We start from the raw sequence: 19,332 nt of genomic DNA, 5'->3' as shown, positions 1-19,332 counted from the left end.
TTGGGCCTTCCGGGTGTGGATAGGGTAAGCGGACACTGTGCATCTATTTTTCCTCTCTCCCCCTTGAGAATATGGACAGAGGGTCTCTGGGGGCAGTGCAGTTATGCATTGCCCCATACACTGGGCAGAGGGCAAAAGCATATTCTACCTCTTAATTTAATAAAGCACAAAAAGCATATGGTGTATGGCATTGAAATAAAAAATGTAATAGCAGGTCCAGGTTTTCCTCTGTCATCTATTTAGTCATCTTGAACAGCAAAGACTAGAAGGTGTGGGTTCAGTCCCACAGCAGGACTTGGGCTCCCAGTGAGTGCTGACACTGCAGTGCAGTACCTGGAGAAGACAGCACTGCCAGACGTTTCATCATTTGTAGAAGACTTTAAACCCGGCCACTTTTGTCTAGTGGCTGTCTAGACAGAAGTTATGAAATATCAGAACAGTCCTATAGTGTATTATTTAGAAAATCAGATTTTTCTCTGTTTTGAAAATGAGGTTGAAAGTGGTGTTTACTCTATCATCCAGGTAGAAGTCTTGGATCCTTACACTGTGGGAAAAGGTTGTTGACATGTCTGAGGCATACATGAAAGCTGCAGGTGCCAGAGATGATTGAACAGTGAATCACTGTACCAATGCAGATGGAAGGCTGTGTACATTTAATTTAAAACATGCTTTTTCAAAGATTAATTTCAGATTATTTTCAAAGAAATTCTTCTCCCCGCCCCCCAGCTGTAGGCTTTCATATATCACAGCCACTTAGCCCTGAACTTCTAAAATCCAGTTTCCATTTACCTGAATGGAAGAAGAACAGGAGTACTTGTGGCACCTTAGAGACTAACAAATGTATTAGAGCATAAGCTTTTGTGGGCTACAGCCCACTTCATCGGATGCATAGAATGGAACATAGTTTTTTTCTCCTGCTGATAATAGCTCATCTTAATTAATTAGCCTCTTACAGTTTGTATGGCAACTTCCACCTTCTCTGTATGTGTGTGTGTGTGTGTGTGTGTGTGTGTGTATATATCTTCTTACTATATGTTCCATTCTATGCATCCAGTGAAGTGGGCTGTAGCCCACGAAAGCTTGTGCTCAGATAAATTTGGAAGTCTCTAAGGTGCCACAAGTCCTCCTGTTCTTTTTGCGGATACAGACTAACAGGGCTGCTACTCTGAAACTTGAATGGAAGAAACACTGAAACTGACATATTAAAGTTGTGGCACTGGTAAATTACTGGAAAGGAAAATGCAGCATTATCAAATAAATAATATCTATTGACCCTGTCTCCTCACCTGTGTGCAGCTGTGAAACTGATTGCAGTCAGAGGAGAAGAGGAAAAAAAGGAGTTAATGCCTTTTCCTTTTAACCAAAATATCCCATGCAACATACTTGTCATGGAGACAAGTGATTCTTGAAACAGCCATTTATATCTCCTGGCCAGATGACTCATCAAAAATAGTTGGTTGTAATGGATTGATCATCTCCTAGATAGTCCCGATTAGAGTGTTCTCCTCTGAAGGTGAGGACATGTATTACGCTGTAATTAGAGCTGGGCCTGAATCAAAACCATGAACGAGAAAAAGTCGCTGTGGAGCTGAACTTTTCAGGCTAGTGCCACCTCAAGTTATACTGCTACATTTTCTATTTATAATTTTTAGAAGGGCTGTGAAACAGCAGAACTATTAATATGTGTTTCTTTTTTTGCAACAATGAATGAACAGCCTACAAGAAACACGCACTGAAACGACCGTTAAGTTTAGTACGTCAAAGAAACTTGAGGACTTAATACAGAGCTCTAGTTTATTCCAGCCACAACAAAACCTGCACTGTTAGTGCAAGTGGTCTTACATTCGTCAAAGGGAGACAAAATACAGTTTGATGGTAATCAGTCCTTTATTCTTTTCCTGATTTTAACATGGCAGAGTCAACAGTCTGAGGACAAAGAATGCAGGAGCTACATGTAAATTGGATGTGAACAGGAAGTACAAAACAAAATGAAGAGAACACCCAGGCTTTCCCACTCGCAGATTATGTTGACGATATTAACCTCCATTGGAAAGAAAATATTAAAATAATATTTGTACTTTGCACCTTTTAGAAGTTTGGTAGCTATCTTGTAATTTCATTTTGCCAAATAAAGAAACTCACATAGGATTTTTTTGTTCAAACAGAAGTAACTAATCTAAAGAGCTATCAAATGCAAAATTGCACATTGACTAATTGTAGTATATTCATCATTTGAAGATTAATGAAGATTTTTAGCATGGCTTAATCCCTGTACATTACTGAATTAAGTCAGTTACTGACATTCAATAAGTGAAAGTAATATTGTATTGGAAAAAAATATAAAAAATGAGGATGCTGTCCCTTTAAATTTTAGTGGTTAAAAATATGAGATGTATTAAGTTACAGAGGGACAAATTAATCTGGTGACAGATTCTTTTCAGACATCCGCACACAGAGTCTCCATTAGCTCAGGATCCAAAAACAAACTGCTCCCAGAACTGGCTGACTCACCCTGGAGTTGCAGGGCTTTCCTACATGTCTGTAATCATGATAAGAATTAAGTTTAAGAGGGTAATCAATAGAATCTAACACTTCATTTCATTTTCTATTTAGTTTGTACACTGTGATGGCCAGGCTTCCAATAAATCAGAAAGCCAGGAAGGTTTCAGAGTAGCAGCCGTGTTAGTCTGTATTCGCAAAAAGAAAAGGAGTACTTGTGGCACCTTAGAGACTAACCAATTTATTTGAGCATAAGCTTTCGTGAGCTAGGAAGGTGAAATATTATATTGCTTAGACACCCTTCTTCACATAGCCTTCTGGGATTTGTCTCAGGCTAACCTTAGTGAGTCCTGGCAAAAGACAATGGCTACGTTATCATGGACAATACATTCAAGCTAAACCAAAGGTGTTGAGGGGGGAAGAATGAGATCTTCACCCATTCTTCTCTGACAGGTCCTGGACTGTCATGACGAGCTCCTCTTTCCAAAGAGTCCCTCTGTAGGGACCCAGAGGACTACATCCTAGTTGCAGTTTTACTCAACACTGCATAAAAACACTGGGGAGACAATGAGGAGATATTGACACAATCCTCACCAATGTCAAACTCATGCTTAGCACAGATGAGGGCCAGGGGATGCAAAGGTAACTCTAAACCAGCTTTATTCCTCCTCCATCCTAAACTTGTCCAGGGACAGAGCCAGCTCTCAAAGCACATTAGAGGAGCCAAATGGCTGCTCCAGATTGCACTGACTGGTCTCTGTTTCATTAGCAATAAGTGAGCCTGCAGGAAGACAGCATTGTAGGAAAGAGATTATTAAGCATGCTGGGGCCAGTATTGCACGATGAGGATCTGCTGTGTAAGTGGTAATGGCCTAGCCTAGCCCTAGCCCCACCCAACTTGCATTTTTGGGCACCTGTTTCTTCACCAAACTCATTCCCTCCTGAAACCTGACCCTCTTTTCCCAGTTCTACTTATCATATTGCACTCTCTTGGGGACCATTCCGCTAGTCAGGGATCAGCAGAGCACACAGCTCCAGCCCTGCCTGCCAGAAGGAGAGGGAAGAGTTGGATACCCCCCCGACTGGGGTAAGACTCATCAGTCACTTATGGTTCTGGCTGTGCCAAGGGATCCTGGAGGAGTCAAGGACTTAATATAATCAGCTATTAGTCTTTCTCATCCAGAGCAAACAACACTGTCTCCCAGTATCTGAAGGAAATTGGAACCTGGACAAAAGATCGAGCTAAATCAGGAAATGATAGAAGCAGTTTTAGTAGGAGAGGGTAACATTTTGAGAAAGTGTCAGCAACTACAACCACAACTTCTCCCATTGTCATCTTCCCACAGCTGCTCAAGGTAGTGCATTATTCTGAAGTCACTTTGGACTCACTGCTGACTTTGGATGCACAAATAGGATCTATCACCAGAAATGCCTTCTTCCCTCTTTGGTGTTCAAGGACATTTAGTTTGCTCTTTCCACGAGAAGACAGTCCTAGTCCTGGTTATCCACCTCCAGACTGGATGACTGCAGCATACTATGGAGCACACACTGTCTCATTGTGTTTGTACCTTGCATTGGCTCTCCTTTCAATTTTGGATGTGTATAACAATGCTGATTCAGATCTCTAGAGCCCTCAATGGGTTTGGCCTGACCTTTCTCTATGAGTGCCACTTCTTCCGTGCCCCAGTGGGGCGGTTATGACTGACAGGGATGATAAGGCTGTCTCAAAGGTGGGACTCTGTGACGAGGCGCTGAACATTCTCAGTTGAGTGCCCTCTGCCCTGAAAGTCTCCAACAGACAGACAAGAGGCATCATCCTACTGGAGAACAGAAAACCATGTCCCAAATACCAGAAGAGTATAGGTCCAAGTTTAACCCGAATTTTCTGTGACTCTGAGTGTTGTAACACACATGTCAAACATATAAGGGATTGAATTATGGTCGCATGCTGGGATGTGCAGCTTTAGTACAGGCTATTTTTCAGGGGCCACATGCAGAAAGGCAAAATGGATACATGTCTTTCCATCTCTATCTGCAAACCACTGGGCTTCATGTGCTTTGACCGAAAACTCTTATGCAGGTTTATACGAAGCCAGTTTTTAATTGGGAAATCAGCAAAGAGCTGTATTGGTGGTAGCATATCCCCTTAAGCACAGTGGGGACAGCTGTTTGACAATCTCAGCTAGGGATCATGCTCTCAGCACACACACTTGAGGTAAATTCTTAGTCACTTAGCTTCCTGCACTTATGCCCGTCTATTTGGATGTCACTGTGCCTGCTCATAAATTGGTTGCAATATTCCATTATGACATAAGTGCTGTGCGACTAAAGGTTTCGTTGAGCAGCCTGCTGAATACTGAAGGGACAGTACCATCTGAAAACTGGAAGACACCAGGGATACATCTACACAGCAAACAACACCCTGCATCAGCCAGTCTCAGAGCGTGGATCAGCTTACTTGGTCTCACGGGGCTTGTGCTGCAGCACTAAAAATAATAGTTTTCAGAGTAGCAGCCGTGTTAGTCTGTATTCGCAAAAAGAAAAGGAGGACTTGTGGTACCTTAGAGGCTAACAGATTTATTTGAGCATAAGCTTTCTTGAGCTACAGCTCACTTCATCGGATGCATGCAGTTTTTCCACTGCATGCATCCAATGAAGTGAGCTGTAGCTCAAGAAAGCTTATGCTCAAATAAAAAAGAAAAGGAGTACTTGTGGCACCTTAGAGACTAACCAGTTTATTTGAGCATGAGCTTTCGTGAGCTACAGCTCACTTCATCGGATGCATAGCATATTGTGGAAACTGCAGAAGACATTATATACACACAGAGACCATGAAACAAAACTTCCTCCCACCAGGAGAGTGAGTTTGTGTGTGGGGTTTTTGGAGGGGTGTGTGTGTGTGGGTGGGGGTGGTGGTGGTGAGAAAACCTGGATTAGTGCTGGAAATGACCCACCTTGATTATCATGCGCATTATAAAGAGAGGTTTCAAAGAGGGATGGGCTATTACCAGCAGGAGAGTGAGTTTGTATGTGTGTCTGTGGGGGGGGGGGGGCGGGAAGGGTGAGAAAACCTGGATTTGTGCTGGAAATGGCCCTCCTTGATGATCAATTTAGATAAGCTGTTACGAGCAGGACAGTGGGGTGGGAGGAAGTTTTGTTTCATGGTCTCTGTGTGTATATAATGTCTTCTGCAGTTTCCACAATATGCTATGCATCTGATGAAGTGAGCTGTAGCTCACGAAAGCTCATGCTCAAATAAACTGGTTAGTCTCTAAGGTGCCACAAGTACTCCTTTTCTTTTTTCTTTTTACGAATACAGACTAACATGGCTGTTACTCTGAAACCTGTCATTATGCTCAAATAAATCTGTTAGCCTCTAAGGTACCACAAGTACTCCTTTTCTTTTTGCGAATACAGACTAACACGGCTGCTACTCTGAAACGTTAAGATCTTTTTGAGATTTTTACCCAAGGCCCCTGTTTCAGAGTCAGTCCATGAACAGAAACAGATTATTATACTGAGTTATGACCATCATGGACAAGGACATAGAAATACCTGTTATCAGAGGACATGGAGGAATAAGGGAGAAATACGGATGTTGTTCTTTAACAGAGAGAAACTACTAGGTCCTTGGCCCTTGTTGTCTATGTCTGTCTTAGTAAGCTTTGCTTCCTCCCTCATATGTTGGATGATTGTAATGAGCATCCCCATTTCAGTCACTCATGCTGGCAACATACGTATGCTGAAGGACAGGTATGATGTCTTGCTTTGTGTTTCTTTGAAGGGGTTGTTTTGAAAGCTCACCATTAGAATCTTGAGTGACCCTGCAGAGGGCCTTTCATTTTGGCTGTGTGGATCAGCCTGTGAGAAAAGGTTCTCCAAACTAATACTTCTTTAGAAAACACACCTCTGTGAAAAAAACCCCTCAATAAATACATTCTACATATAATTGAAAATAGGTCATTGGTAGAATTAATTATGCTTTTTATTTAAGAGACAACCAATATCGAAGGGAGTCCTTCCTAGCTGAACATTGCAGTAGGGTTCTCTTTAGATGAGTGGGTTTAAAAAATAAACTAAATGCTTTAACGTTTAACTTTGCAGGATAACAGCTTGTGCCATGACCATGAATAAGTATGTGGAGGAGAATGTTTCCCAGAAGTCCTACACAACCATAAAGTATTTCATGAAGATGCTGAGCAGTGTCAGTGAGACCCTGATCTTTATTTTCATGGGAGTGTCCACGGTTGGAAAAAACCATGAATGGAATTGGGCCTTTGTTAGCTTCACCCTCCTCTTCTGTTTGATCTGGCGTGCACTGGGTAAGAAAGTCTTGACATCCAACTTTGTTCTTGAGCATTCTTTACAAGTGAAACGTGCATTTAGGCACCTAAATCTCAGAATCAGGCCCTACCGGGATTCACAAGCCCCACCCCCCTCAGCTGCCACCAAACCCTATAGGTGTCAAACTTGCTCAGTGCCTGAGTTTTTGCATTAAAAGTTCTGTGGGCACCTATGTTTCCACCTCTGCCCATGCGCACTGCAGCCTCACATTAGGTGTCTGTATGCCTAAACTCCGGAGTAATGCACAAACCAGAGGAGGATAGGTGCTTCTCCACCTAACTCTCCTGCACGCCCAATCCAGTCTGCTTACTGAATCAGGCCTCACACAAAATGGGGGGAGGAGGAAGAGGAGGAGAAGCTCCCTCATAACCTTTAGCCCAGTGGCTAGGGTACTCATCTGGGATGTGGGAGATGTCCAGCTTAAGTCCCCTCTGTCCCTGAGAGGAGAAGGGATTAGAACAGGGATCCCCTGGCTCCCAGGGGAGTGTTCTAACCACTGGCTATGGGGTATTCTGATGTGGGGCTTAGTTTCTCCTGTTGAAGCTGTTCCACTGTGGATAAATAATTAAAGGGTCATTGGGCCAGAGAGACTGAAAGCACAAGAGCTGAGAATTGCTCAGTTATAGTCTGGTGTTTAGGACACCTAGTGTCCACCAGGGACAGGGGAGACCCAAGGTCCTCTCCTTCTCTTTCAGTGCCTCTTTAATGATATGGAACAGTGGAACAGCTTCAACAGGAGAGTGCGGGAACCCCCGTATCAGAATGTCCCATAGCCCAGTGACTAGGGTACTCACCTGAGAAGTGGCAGATCCCCTTTTCCCCCTCAAGGGGAGGGAGGACTTGAAACAGGGGTCTTGCACATCCCAGGTGAGTATTGTGCCGCTGAACTAAAAGCTACGTGGGAGCTCCTCTTTCTTCTCCCCTCTGGCTTCTTGCAGAAAACAACATAGGAATTTAATTTCAAGGGAGTTCACAGCTGAGAATCCAAAGCAGAGGGAGGTTCCTCTATCCAATGTGGATTTAGGTGTCTAACTCTTTGAGCTTGAGAAAGGTGGGGCTTAGGACACAACCCTCTCCTCAGCATCTCCCATAGGCTAGCTTGGCTGGGGAACTGACTGTGAATGCTGGTGATTTCTAGTTGTCTAACAGTTAGGTGTTGTGACACACAGCACCACTATGGCTAAGTTCCTTTGTGAATCTAGCTCTTAGGAGTTTAACTGAGCTCCCATAGACTTTCAGTGGGAATTAGGCACCTAACCAGCTTTCATGCTTATATAAATTTCACTGGGTGGACCTAGGTGCCTAAATAGTTGTGTAAATCTGGCCCTTAGGAGCTAAAGCCCATTCATTTTCAATGAGACTTAGCCAATGGAGTGCTTACGTCACTTCTGAAGATAGGACTTGGTCTAGACTAAGGTCTAAGGTCTAGATAGGACTTGGTCTAGACTAAGTCTCTTAGGCACTTTTGAAAATGTTACCAACATTTTAAATTAAAAATCTCTCAATCTGGTAAACAAACATTTCCTTTCTTAAAAACAAAAACAAATAAACTCTGTGTCATAAAAATAAACATCAGTAATGATGAGGCTTTCCATGTCACCTCAATTTTCCCTTTGACTATTGTCTTCATCCTTTCCTCAGGTGTTTTTGTTTTGACTCAGATCATTAACGTGTTCCGGACAATTCCTCTAACTTTTAAGGACCAGTTCATTATTGCCTATGGAGGTCTCCGAGGAGCCATCTGTTTTTCTCTTGTCTTTCTGCTTCCTGCTGCTGTGATCCCCAGAAAGAAATTGTTCATTACTGCTACTATTGTGGTGATATTCTTTACCGTTTTCATTCAGGTGAGAACTCTCTTCCTGTCAGGTTTTGTTTCCCAGATGTTTTGTGAAGAAGCATTTGAGAAGAAAATCAAAATGTTTAATCTGCCTGAATGAGCCTTTTTCAGAGGGTTTTGTCACATGACCGTACCTAAAAATGCAGTGTAGCCAGCAGCTAGGCAGCAAAGGTGTGTCAGGTATTTATTAACAGCTTATGTTAATGTGTAAGTAGCATTAAAATAAAAAGAAGACATTTCCTCCATAAGTATATGTTAAAAGCCAACACAGCATGTTGGGCAAGCCAGAAGTTGGTGCCTTCTCTTAAAATAACCAACTGAGGATAAATACTAACCAGAAATTCCACTGTCACCTACTCTTGGATATTAATTTCCATATTACTGTTTAGCCAGCCCTGAATTTTAATTTCTAAAACAATAGCTGATGGAGAATGTAACAAATCTGTGTTTGAATTATGAAAGATTTGCTTCTGGTTTCAAAAGCTGATTGTTTTTCTTCATTGTGGAATTCTTGAAAAACTTTTACTGGAAAAAAATGGTTGCCGTTAGCAAGTGCCATGTCACTAATAGGATTTGTCAGATGAATGCATCCTTTTTTTATGGACATCAATCCTAGTCTGGAGATTCCCTTCATTTCTGATTCGCTAGTGGGGACTGTGTTATGTGAGAGAGCACTTTGCCGACTAAATGCAACACTTGCTAATTACAGGGGTGAATTCATATTTGAAACTACTGTACCATACTTGTCTTTGGGGAGCCATGAGGACCCTCAGGCTGGTTGTCACAGTTTTGACTGAAAAAAAAGAAGGCATATGACTGAAATGTATGTCTCTATTCCTTTATGTCTATGAGTAAACAAGGATTTTTTTTCTGTTTTCTGTACAGGGAATAACAATTCGCCCACTGGTGGAGTTTCTTGATGTTAAAAGATCAAATAAAAAGCAGCCAGCTGTCAGTGAAGAAATTTACAATCGGGTATGCCATAACTTCAGCATTATAGGGTGAAATCCTGGCTCTACTGAAGGCAATTGCAAAGCTCCCATTGACTTCAGTAGGATCAGATTTGACCTGTAATGAGCCTGTGCCACAAGGAGATAAACTTTCTTTTATATATATATTTGCCTTTGGATTGTTCATTTTCTAAATTGTTGATCTGCTGTGCTAAAATTACATTCCTTTTACTCTTTATATATGAATTTGCTGCAGTTTTAGGACTTGCCTATGCTAGAACAGTGGCACATGTTTAACTAAACTGATATTAACTTCAACTAGTGAAACCAGTGGAAACCCTAATGTAGATACACTTAAACACGTTTAACCCTACCTTACATCAATTTCTCTCTGAATCTAAGATACATACTCCCACAGTTAGGTGCCTAAATACATTTGTGAATCCCACTCTGGTTGCATCACAATTTGTAATGTATTTACCCACAGCACACCTCGGAGCAGTAGAGAAGTGCTATTATCTCCATTTTACAGATGGAAAACTGAAGCACAGAGCGATGAAGGCTCAGATCCTCAAAGGTGTTCAGGCACCTAACGCCAGTTGATTTTAGTGGAATTTAGGAGCCTAAATGCTTTTAAGGGCCTAAGCCTGATGATATGTCTACACTGCATCTAGGAGTGAGCCTCCGAGCCCAAGTCCACAGACCTGTGTTAGCGGGGATCACATTAGTATACTAAAAATAGCCGTGTAGACTTTGCTGCTGGGGCTGGAGCTCAGGCTCTTAAGCCTCTCCCACACACCCCAGTTTGAGAGCCCAAGTTACAACATCAAAGCAATGTCTACACAGTTATTTTTATACACGCTAGCATGAATCCCGCTAACAAAAATCTGTGCCCCTGGGCTGTGAGGCTTGCTCCTAGATGCAATGTAGATGTACCCTAAGTGACTTGCCCCAAGGTCACACAGGAAGTTTGTGGTGGAGTAGGACATTGAAGCCAGGTCTCCTGAGTCCTAGGCTAGTGCCTGAAGCACTCGACAATCCTTCCAGTCAACCTAAAGCAATTTCAACACAGACTAAACTGGTTAAAGTGCATCTATTAACCCTTGCAGTCCCTTCTAACCCTGTGGTTCTATGATTCTACTTTACAGATTTGCACTGTTTTAACTCGATTGACTTTTGAATTGATTGAGTTAAACTGGTGCAACTTTTCTAATATAGACAAGACTTCAGTGATTTAACTAAGCTATTGTTAAAATGTCATATCTAAGAGCAAGCTAAATGATGTCTGTGGGAATTCATAATGAATCTGTATTTTTGCCTTTAGTTCTTTGATCATGTGAAGACGGGAATTGAAGATGTGTGCGGACACTGGGGTCACAACTTTTGGAAAGATAAGTAAGAATGTTATTTAAAACTCTTCACTGTAGAAGGGAGACTAAGTTGGCTGAGTGGATGAGCTGGCCCACCAAGCGCAAAAGCAGCCGGTCAGGCAGCAGATTGACGCCTCAGGGTTTTACTCCTGTTTGCTTTGGTTTTAGCATGCGTGGGTTACACCGTGAGACAAAACAGTTTTATAAAACTACAGGAAAACAGAACAAAACCCTAAGGCTAGGTAAAAAACCCAGCCCTCTGACCCATGGCTGTGGAATTCCATCACCTCACACTATTTGTTCCCCATTTCTGGCTGTTTTTGCAATGTTTTCTGTATGGCTTTTGAGAGTCTGTCTAAACCTGTAGTCCCCAGCCTGCTTTGCTATTCCAGCCTGTATGGCTTTGTAATGTTGAAGCACAGGGTTAGCTCCTTGCTTGGTGGAAACTAGTCAGAAATCTTTGGCTCTTATCACAGGAAGACTCAGGAACTAGTTGACTTTGAGGTGCCTGAAAGAGTTGAATATCTGAACAGCAGATTGTCTGTTGCCTGGTTCTCGATGGTTTTATTTCAAACTTAGTAAGGAGAAGGAGGATCAATAGTGGTTCAGTAAGCATCCAGTTGCTGCACTAGAGGCAAGAACTTCTAACAAATTTGAATGTTCTTTTTCAGGGGGCCATTAAAAGTTCAGAGCATGAAAGGCAGTGAGTTCAAGCCAAGGCCTTTTTGTCGCTATTACAGTAATATTTACTGCTCCCTTTGTCTTTTAGGCAAATGGCTAATTAAAAATAATAATTGTCAATAAGCCAACACAATTAAAAGCTAAAGGTCACTGTTAGAGGATGAATGTATGAGTCCAAACACAGGCCAGTCCCAGCAAAAAGAAAGATTTACTTGATCCTTGATTACCTTATTCAATGATATTTGATAGACATGCCAGAAATCCATCCTGCAGGGAGTAACCTCCATCCCCATCGCTGCAGCCATGGAATATTTGCTTTCCCAAACTATTTGTAACAGAATCTAACTGGTCGGGTTGGTTTGCCTCCCCCACAGGTTTAAAAAATTTGACAATAAGTTCCTGCGGAGACTTCTAATCCGGGAGAACCAGCCCAAATCAAGCATTGTTTCCCTGTACAAGAAGCTGGAAATCAAACACGCCATTGAGATGGCAGAAAGTGGGATGATAAGTACAGTCCCATCCTCAGATTCTCTCAAGTGAGTAAAGCCAGTGTGGATAAACCTCCATGTAGGTGTGTGGGTTTATTATACTACACCATTTGTGTACAGGGATCATCTCTTCTTTAAGGCTGGTATCCTAGTGTTGCCTGACACTGACTGTGCAATTACCATTTTCCCCACAATGAATCTGAAATGAATACCATCAGCGAGAGTGATGGCTATAGCTTTGGGGTCGCTTGGGCACTGCCCCACTAAGAGAAGTGAAGGGATTCATTGTTGCTCAGTTTCACCTTCAGCCCTCAGAGACTGAAGGTGACCTTTGCTCTTTCAGGTTGGAGAGCCTGATGGCACAAGTATCCCAGAGTGCAGCACATTCCCATAGGGAGCTGAGTCTAACTTTTGGGACAGTGCCTGGTCTTCTGAAAGCAGCTGGTACAGCCATGGCCGGATTTAGGGGCAGGCGACCACCCGGGGTGCTGGGCTTGGGGGCGCTGGGCTCAGGTTGCTGTAAGTTATTCAAAAGTTTAACAAATTGGGGGGGTGTGTGTGTGTGTGTGTGGGGTCCATTTAGTCTAGGGCCAGCCCTGGGTACAGCAGCTGGAAAGGAGGTTTCAGGGGCACTTTGAAAAGTACCTCAATCAAATCTGTAGTTTAATCCAACCTGTATAGAATTTTGAGAGAGCATGACATTTTTGGGTGAGTTTTGAGCTTTGAGTCAGGATTACACCCTTCATCTTGTAAAAAAAAAAAAAATCCCCCCCATGTAAAATGTTATTTTTATCTCTAAGGAAGAAAATTGGTAATTTAAATTTGTATGATCAGGTATTAAGCATTTCTCTCTCTCGCTCTTTTTTTTTTTCTACTTTGCAACAGCGACTATCTGTTGGAAGATAAAGTAAGGCCGCTTTCCCCTGCTGAAATGGATAATATGCGAGAAATATTAACAAAGAATCTCTATCAAATACGACATCGAGTAAGGGTGAAGTTATACTTAATCGAATGTCCCACATCAGTTTTGAATGTAAAGGTTATCTGTAAAATCCATTCTCAGACCAGATTCTCAGTTGGTGAAAATCAGTGGAGCTCCATTTGGATTTATGCCACTTGAGGATCTGTCTCTTTTATGTTCACAATAAGCCATAAGGGCTTTACTGGTGTTTATACCTTTGTATGGCTGCTAAATATTATTGTTACATTACATCCAGCTTATTTACTTTACTTTTGAAGGGTCATGTGCACACAGCCCCATGAAACCAAACTCCAGTTTTGTCCCTGTTCTGTCATGCCAGTGTTTTGGTCAGCTCTTGATGTGAGACTGCTCTGCTCATTTTCAGTGGCTGTGCGGTTGTTTCTATTGAGAGTACGAATTGATGAGCTGAGAAAGTCGTGAACTAAAAGCAAAAAGGACACGGTACTTACACCCTCCTGTGGCTAAAATGGCTTGTGTGTCTGTGTTTTTGGAAGGTGTTCAAATGAGGAGCTGGCTGGAGCTGAAAATATTCTCCCCCTTTGGTGACTGATCTTATCACCTTCAAACGAGTGTCCTCTATTGACACATTGAATGAGCTAGTGTGAGTCTGGCATAAACACTGTATTAAGCCATTTCCCCCCAATTCTTTTTCATGATAAATATTGGCAGATTTAACAAAGGCAGGTGCCGAACAGAACGCCTGCGGAACAGATGACTAAAGAAACATTGACCTAATCACTCAGATTGTTCTTAATCAATGTTTAATGTGATTTGGTTTGCAAGATATTTGTGATGCTTAATAGAATATTAAAGCAAAGAGTGCACTTTGTGCTGTTTGTAAATCTTCAATGCATTTGCCATTGTGCTTCTGAAAATGTTACCACTGCCTTTATTTTTCAGACAATGTCATATAACAGACACAGCCTGGCTGCAGATGCAAGTGAAAAACAGGCCAAAGAAATTCTTATCCGTCGCCGGCACAGCCTGAGGGAGAGTGTAAAGAAAACCTGCAGCCTGTCTAGGGACAAACCGGTATTTGCATTTTAGTATGTTTGTAGAAAAGAACTCGTCATAGCTAAATATCATGCAAAATGTCCCCCTGAAACACAGGAACACTTGAATGTGTAAGGGAACATGTAAAAATCAGTCATTTGTAATACTGACACTTAGGCTCTGATCTTGCACCTTGTTCTGTGCACAAGCCCTGGAGCTTGTGCGAAGCCCCATTTACCTCACAGAGTGCCATGCAGTTGCATCTGGGTGGAACATGTTGTAGGGTGAGGTTCTATTGCAGCTGTCATCTGAAATGTCCACAAAAAGAACTTCACAAACTCCATACACATAGCACGACAGACACACAGCTGTATGTTAACAGAGCCTGCTTGGCTGAGATAGACAGTGGCACTGAGGCAGAAAATCTGTCCATAGGATGCTCCGCAACAATGTAAAGAGGAGAAATTTTGACCAAGCTCATCAGACCAACCCCCTCATTTGAAAAGTGCCAGGCATTCTGCAATATCCACAGAGGGCATATAAAACCTCCAGCTTTGAGGAGGCACATAAAGGACCCCTCTCCCCACCAAGTAAATTGCATGGTATGCAATTTATTCTGCTTCAAATGATGTGAAGGGCTGAGTCAACCTGTACTGAAATAATCACAAAGTTCCGGTCATATCTGAAAGACTAGGGGGAAAGGGTCTTCCAGCAGAGGCCACACTGGCAGCTGCTTTGAAATCAATCCATCTACCCACTTTAGGAGAATGGAAAATTAACCATTCTTTGAATATTTATTGTTGCATTCCATGGTTACTTTGTAATTACTGTACTCATTGTTACAGCTGAGATCAGAGTGACATCTGCGAGAATCACTGTATTTGGTTATCATTATTGAGGCTACCATGGCATTTAGTGTAACACTGGATCTTGTTCTGGAATCACAATATTTTTCTGTCACTGCAGCCATGGCTACACATTGCCTTGGTCATGCAAATAACTGATTTACTAGTCAGGGATGCCAGAGAGAAATACAGGACAAAGAAATTTTGTGGGTGGGAAAAGGAACAGGGGGTCCGAGTCAGATTGTCAAAATGCACAGACAGTAAATTTTAAAATAATTTTTCTTAAATAATGCTGGATTTTTTTTACTTAACCAATATGCGTTCAGCTCAGTGCTTATGCGTAGCACTGCAGTATCCAGAGGACAAATGTCTGATAGGAAACGGATTTCAATTTCAAGTTTCTTTTGGGTACACGAGTGGGATGGGTAGATAGGAAAAGGGGGCAGATTTTAAAAGTTATATAAAAAATTCTCTTGACAGTGATTCACAAACTGGATTCACTTGAGAAATTGTAGATAAAAAATTAAGAGTCCTATGCAGTAAGCTACCTACCACCAGTTGCTGTCTTCAACTCCACATGATTTTAATGGCTCAGCACCTTGCAGGAGCTAGGTTTTTAGGCCCTGCTCTTACATGTGTTTAACTCTATGCAATGAGTTGCCCCATGACTTCACTGGGATTACTCACATGTATCAAGTTACTCAGATATATAGGTGATTACAGGATCAGGGCCTAGATTTATTCCTGCTCTGAGAGTTTGTAAGCCAACTTTCAACTTTGAGCTAATTTTAATAACTGAGTAATAAAGTTCTAAACAGGGATTGTGTATAGAAAGACTTTGGGTTTTCCTACATTAGCAAAAGTGGTCAAGGAAAGGTTGGGATTAATGAACATGTAACTAACTCTGACCTATCCAGACCTTTTCTCTAGTATAGATGCATATTAATATATTTTATTTCAGTTTAGCTGGCTGACATTAACCTTAGGCTTCCCATTGGGTAGGGCAGGCCTCAGCCAGCTAAACGGAGGCAAAAGATTAACTCGGGTCTGTGGTGGGAAAAGATCATGACCAACTATCATGTGTTTGCTAACCTCAGCCTAACCTTCAGCTCTTTTCCTAAAGTAGACAAACTCTTTCAGACATCTCGCTTGTGTTTCTGGTGTTCATTATGTGATATTTCACTCTACTATAATTTAACACTTCCTGCATTTATTTATACAGGCTCTCTCCAAAGCAACACGGTTTCTGTCCCTGCCTAAAGACGCTAAACTGCCAGAGAAATTACGAATAAGGAATAAAACATCTTTTAGAGGTAATGCAACATGTTCTGATACCAACGGCAGCACGGCCTACTATATGGCATATTTGGGATGGACAGACTCCCCAGATAGGGCCACATTTACCCATATGAGTAATCCTTACACGTGCAAGCCATTGCATTCACATCAACGTGATTACTCACATGAGTAAGGACTACTTGCTTGGGTGAGGGTTTGCAGGATTGTGCCCATATCCTTGCTCCTAAACTACAGATTCAGTAACTTCTTCAGTTGTTTTTAAGACCTCAGCACTATTCAGCTGAAAAGGAAGTATTTTTGTAATGTCACCTTAGAGCAGTGGTGCCCATATTTTTCCTGTCACTTTCCCCCCCAACCAATGTTCCCTCTAATTTTTGACACGTTATTTTGTGTGCGCAAAAAATTTCTTCTGTGCAAATTTTTGAAGCTTAGAAGGAACAGTGCCCCCAACCCCCTTACCAGGAATGGAATCTGTTCACACCAACCCCCCAATTACTGCACAGTAGTCTCAGCAGAGGAGCTTGGGCTGAAGGTGGTGCTGGGGGCTGAACTGGGGATGGGGGAGGGGCTGGCCTGGGGGTGGAGAAGGAATAAGGGCAAAGCTGAGCGTGGAGTGGAGCTGCAGCTGGGGGCGGAGTTGGGCTGGGAGCAGCATGGGGCTGGATGGCACTCCCTTCCTGCCCCCTGTGGAAGCTGGCCCAGACCCCGCTGCATGCCCCCCTGAATGTTCCTCCGCACCTGTCTAGGTGGGGCGTGCCCCACGATTTGGGGACCACTGCCTAAGATGGTATTGTGTTACTTTGCCATTGCAAATACTGCTCTTATGGGGCTATTAAGACCAGTGCTAATTAAAAATTAAGATGAAATAAGTTATTGATAATTAGCTGAATTAAAGTGGCTTTTTTGCTCCAATAAAGTTTGGTGGTGGCAGAATATATTTAATTGGGGGCAAGCTAGGGGGGAATGGTGAGAACAAGAGCGTGGACCCTGTGGGTGAAATCCTGGCCCTGTGGAAGCCAGTGGGAGTTCTGCCATTGACTGCAGTGAGCCCAGGATTCCACTCTCTATATTCTGTGAGTGAGAGTAAGATAAAAGTGGTCACATCATTTGAAAAGGGAGTCAGAAGAAACAACACAAATAAGTAAATCAGGACAACAAAGATTTGAAAAGCAAAATATTTAGGCCTTGATTCACATGTCTTCAAAATACAAACACCTTTCCCCCATGATTCCCTTTTTCTTAATACCAAGGGATATCTGCATTTAAGGCCCAATCCTGCAAACCCTTACTCATGAGAGTAATCCTTACATAACTACTCCCATAAAAGTCAGTGAGATTTCGCATGGTAGCAGTTCTGTACCACTGAAATCAGTAAGAGATTATGATTTAGTTCAGTGGGAACAGGCACATATGAGTCAAGCCTATTCCTGTGAGTGAAGGTTTGCAGGATCGGGCCCCTGTTGTGTTTCAGTGTCTGACTTTCTCTGTTTATATGTTCACCATAGGGATTATCCCCTTTAAAGATTCCCATGGGGTTAGATGCTAACATCTGGCCTGCTTCTCCTTTCACCCCAAACTTTGATGCTAAAAAATGAGTATCTTCTCTGCATTACAACCCATACATAGCAGATAAGAGTCATTGTCACAGGCATTAGAAAGAATGAAATCTTAGATCCACAGACTATTGTCCAAAGAGAACGACTAGTCCAAACCAGGTGAACAGTAGCCGTAACCAGTGGCTAGGTCATTGAACATCTGGCAGGAGTTGGGAATAGACTGTGAGTGTCCTAACTTTGCCACTGACCTTGGGCACATCAATGTGTCTTTCTGTGCCTCAGTTTCTCAATCTGCAAAATGGGGATACTACTTACTCTCTTTTGCAAAGTGCTTTTTGTGCTATAAATGAAGCACTATTAACAAGCTGAGTGTTACTATGGCAACTGGCTCAGAATGCTGGTCAATGAATGAATTTGACTCCCTCTGGGTGATGAGTCTTTCTGGACATTGTAGTGTATTTCACTCCCCAAATATCTCAGTGTTTGCCAAACCAGTGTTTAGGCATTTGGTTTCTCACCAAAATTTTTTTAATATTCCATGGAAAATAGACAGCCTTTGTGAAAAATATCTTTTGTTGAAATCTGAGTTTTCCATAGAAAAATGGTTTCAATGGAACATCTCTGGCTTGCCCTCTATATTATTTTTATTATAATTTATAAGTAGATAGAATGAGCTCCATCTGATTCTCTTCCACGTAAAGTAACAATCAAGAGCTACCCCTAGGAAGATGCAATACATTTAGATTAAAAAGGAGTACTTGTGACACCTTAGAGACTAACAAATTTATTCGAGCATGTCTCTAAGGTGCCACAAGTACTCCTTTTCTTTTTATGGATACAGACTAACACGGCTGCTACTCTGAAACCTACATTTAGATTCAGTGACATTTCCAGACCATACTGCCCACCATAATTAGTGGAATATGACCTCCACACAAGTTTAGCGATGGACCATGTCCTTGCAAGTTGGTAATTATGTCTTTGCTCTCCTGGAGTGTAGTGATGCCTTTTATTCTGTAGCTCTGTCTACAGAGGTCATCCACTGTCACCTAGAATTAAACACTGAAAAGGAAATGTGCCTCAAGATTATTCAATTGTCAAAAAATATATAATTTGACACATTTAGAAAAAAAAGAAATAAGCCTGCCACCAGAGATGGAGAAAGGTTTTCTTTCTGTGAAATTATGTGGGTGAATGGACAATTATATGAGGATATATTTTGTTGACCTCTTCCTCCTCTATGCTGTGAAGAGTACTAATGGGAACCATTCCTATGACAGTCCCACAATGTACTCCTCTTAAATACTATTAAAAATAGATTTAAAGCACCATAACTGACTTAAGTATAGGAAATACCACAATTCATTTGTAAATAGTAAATGCTATAAAATATGGAAGTATTAAAATTATGGAAAGTATGCAAATATTGAGGAAAATATTAAGAAATTTAAAGGAATGCTGCTAAACGGAAAATCATTTTGATCTATA

The 19,332-nt window shown here is 41.9% G+C and overlaps 1 protein-coding gene across 1 annotated transcript in view; it reads left to right on the top strand.

The window, feature by feature from the left end:
• Positions 1-19,332, top strand: part of SLC9A2 (solute carrier family 9 member A2) — a 36,615-nt gene that overhangs the window by 14,448 nt on the left and 2,835 nt on the right. Inside the window, exons 4-11 of the mRNA XM_074964746.1 lie at positions 6,604-6,821; positions 8,485-8,687; positions 9,566-9,655; positions 10,955-11,025; positions 12,056-12,217; positions 13,055-13,154; positions 14,052-14,183; positions 16,212-16,302. Of these exons, the coding sequence (XP_074820847.1) occupies positions 6,604-6,821; positions 8,485-8,687; positions 9,566-9,655; positions 10,955-11,025; positions 12,056-12,217; positions 13,055-13,154; positions 14,052-14,183; positions 16,212-16,302 (1,067 nt within the window). The remainder of the gene's footprint in view (positions 1-6,603; positions 6,822-8,484; positions 8,688-9,565; positions 9,656-10,954; positions 11,026-12,055; positions 12,218-13,054; positions 13,155-14,051; positions 14,184-16,211; positions 16,303-19,332) is intronic.

The sequence above is a fragment of the Natator depressus genome, chromosome 1 (genome assembly GCF_965152275.1).
Source record: "Natator depressus isolate rNatDep1 chromosome 1, rNatDep2.hap1, whole genome shotgun sequence".
Classification (NCBI taxonomy): domain Eukaryota; kingdom Metazoa; phylum Chordata; order Testudines; family Cheloniidae; genus Natator; species Natator depressus.
This window is presented reverse-complemented; position numbering and strand designations above follow the sequence as displayed.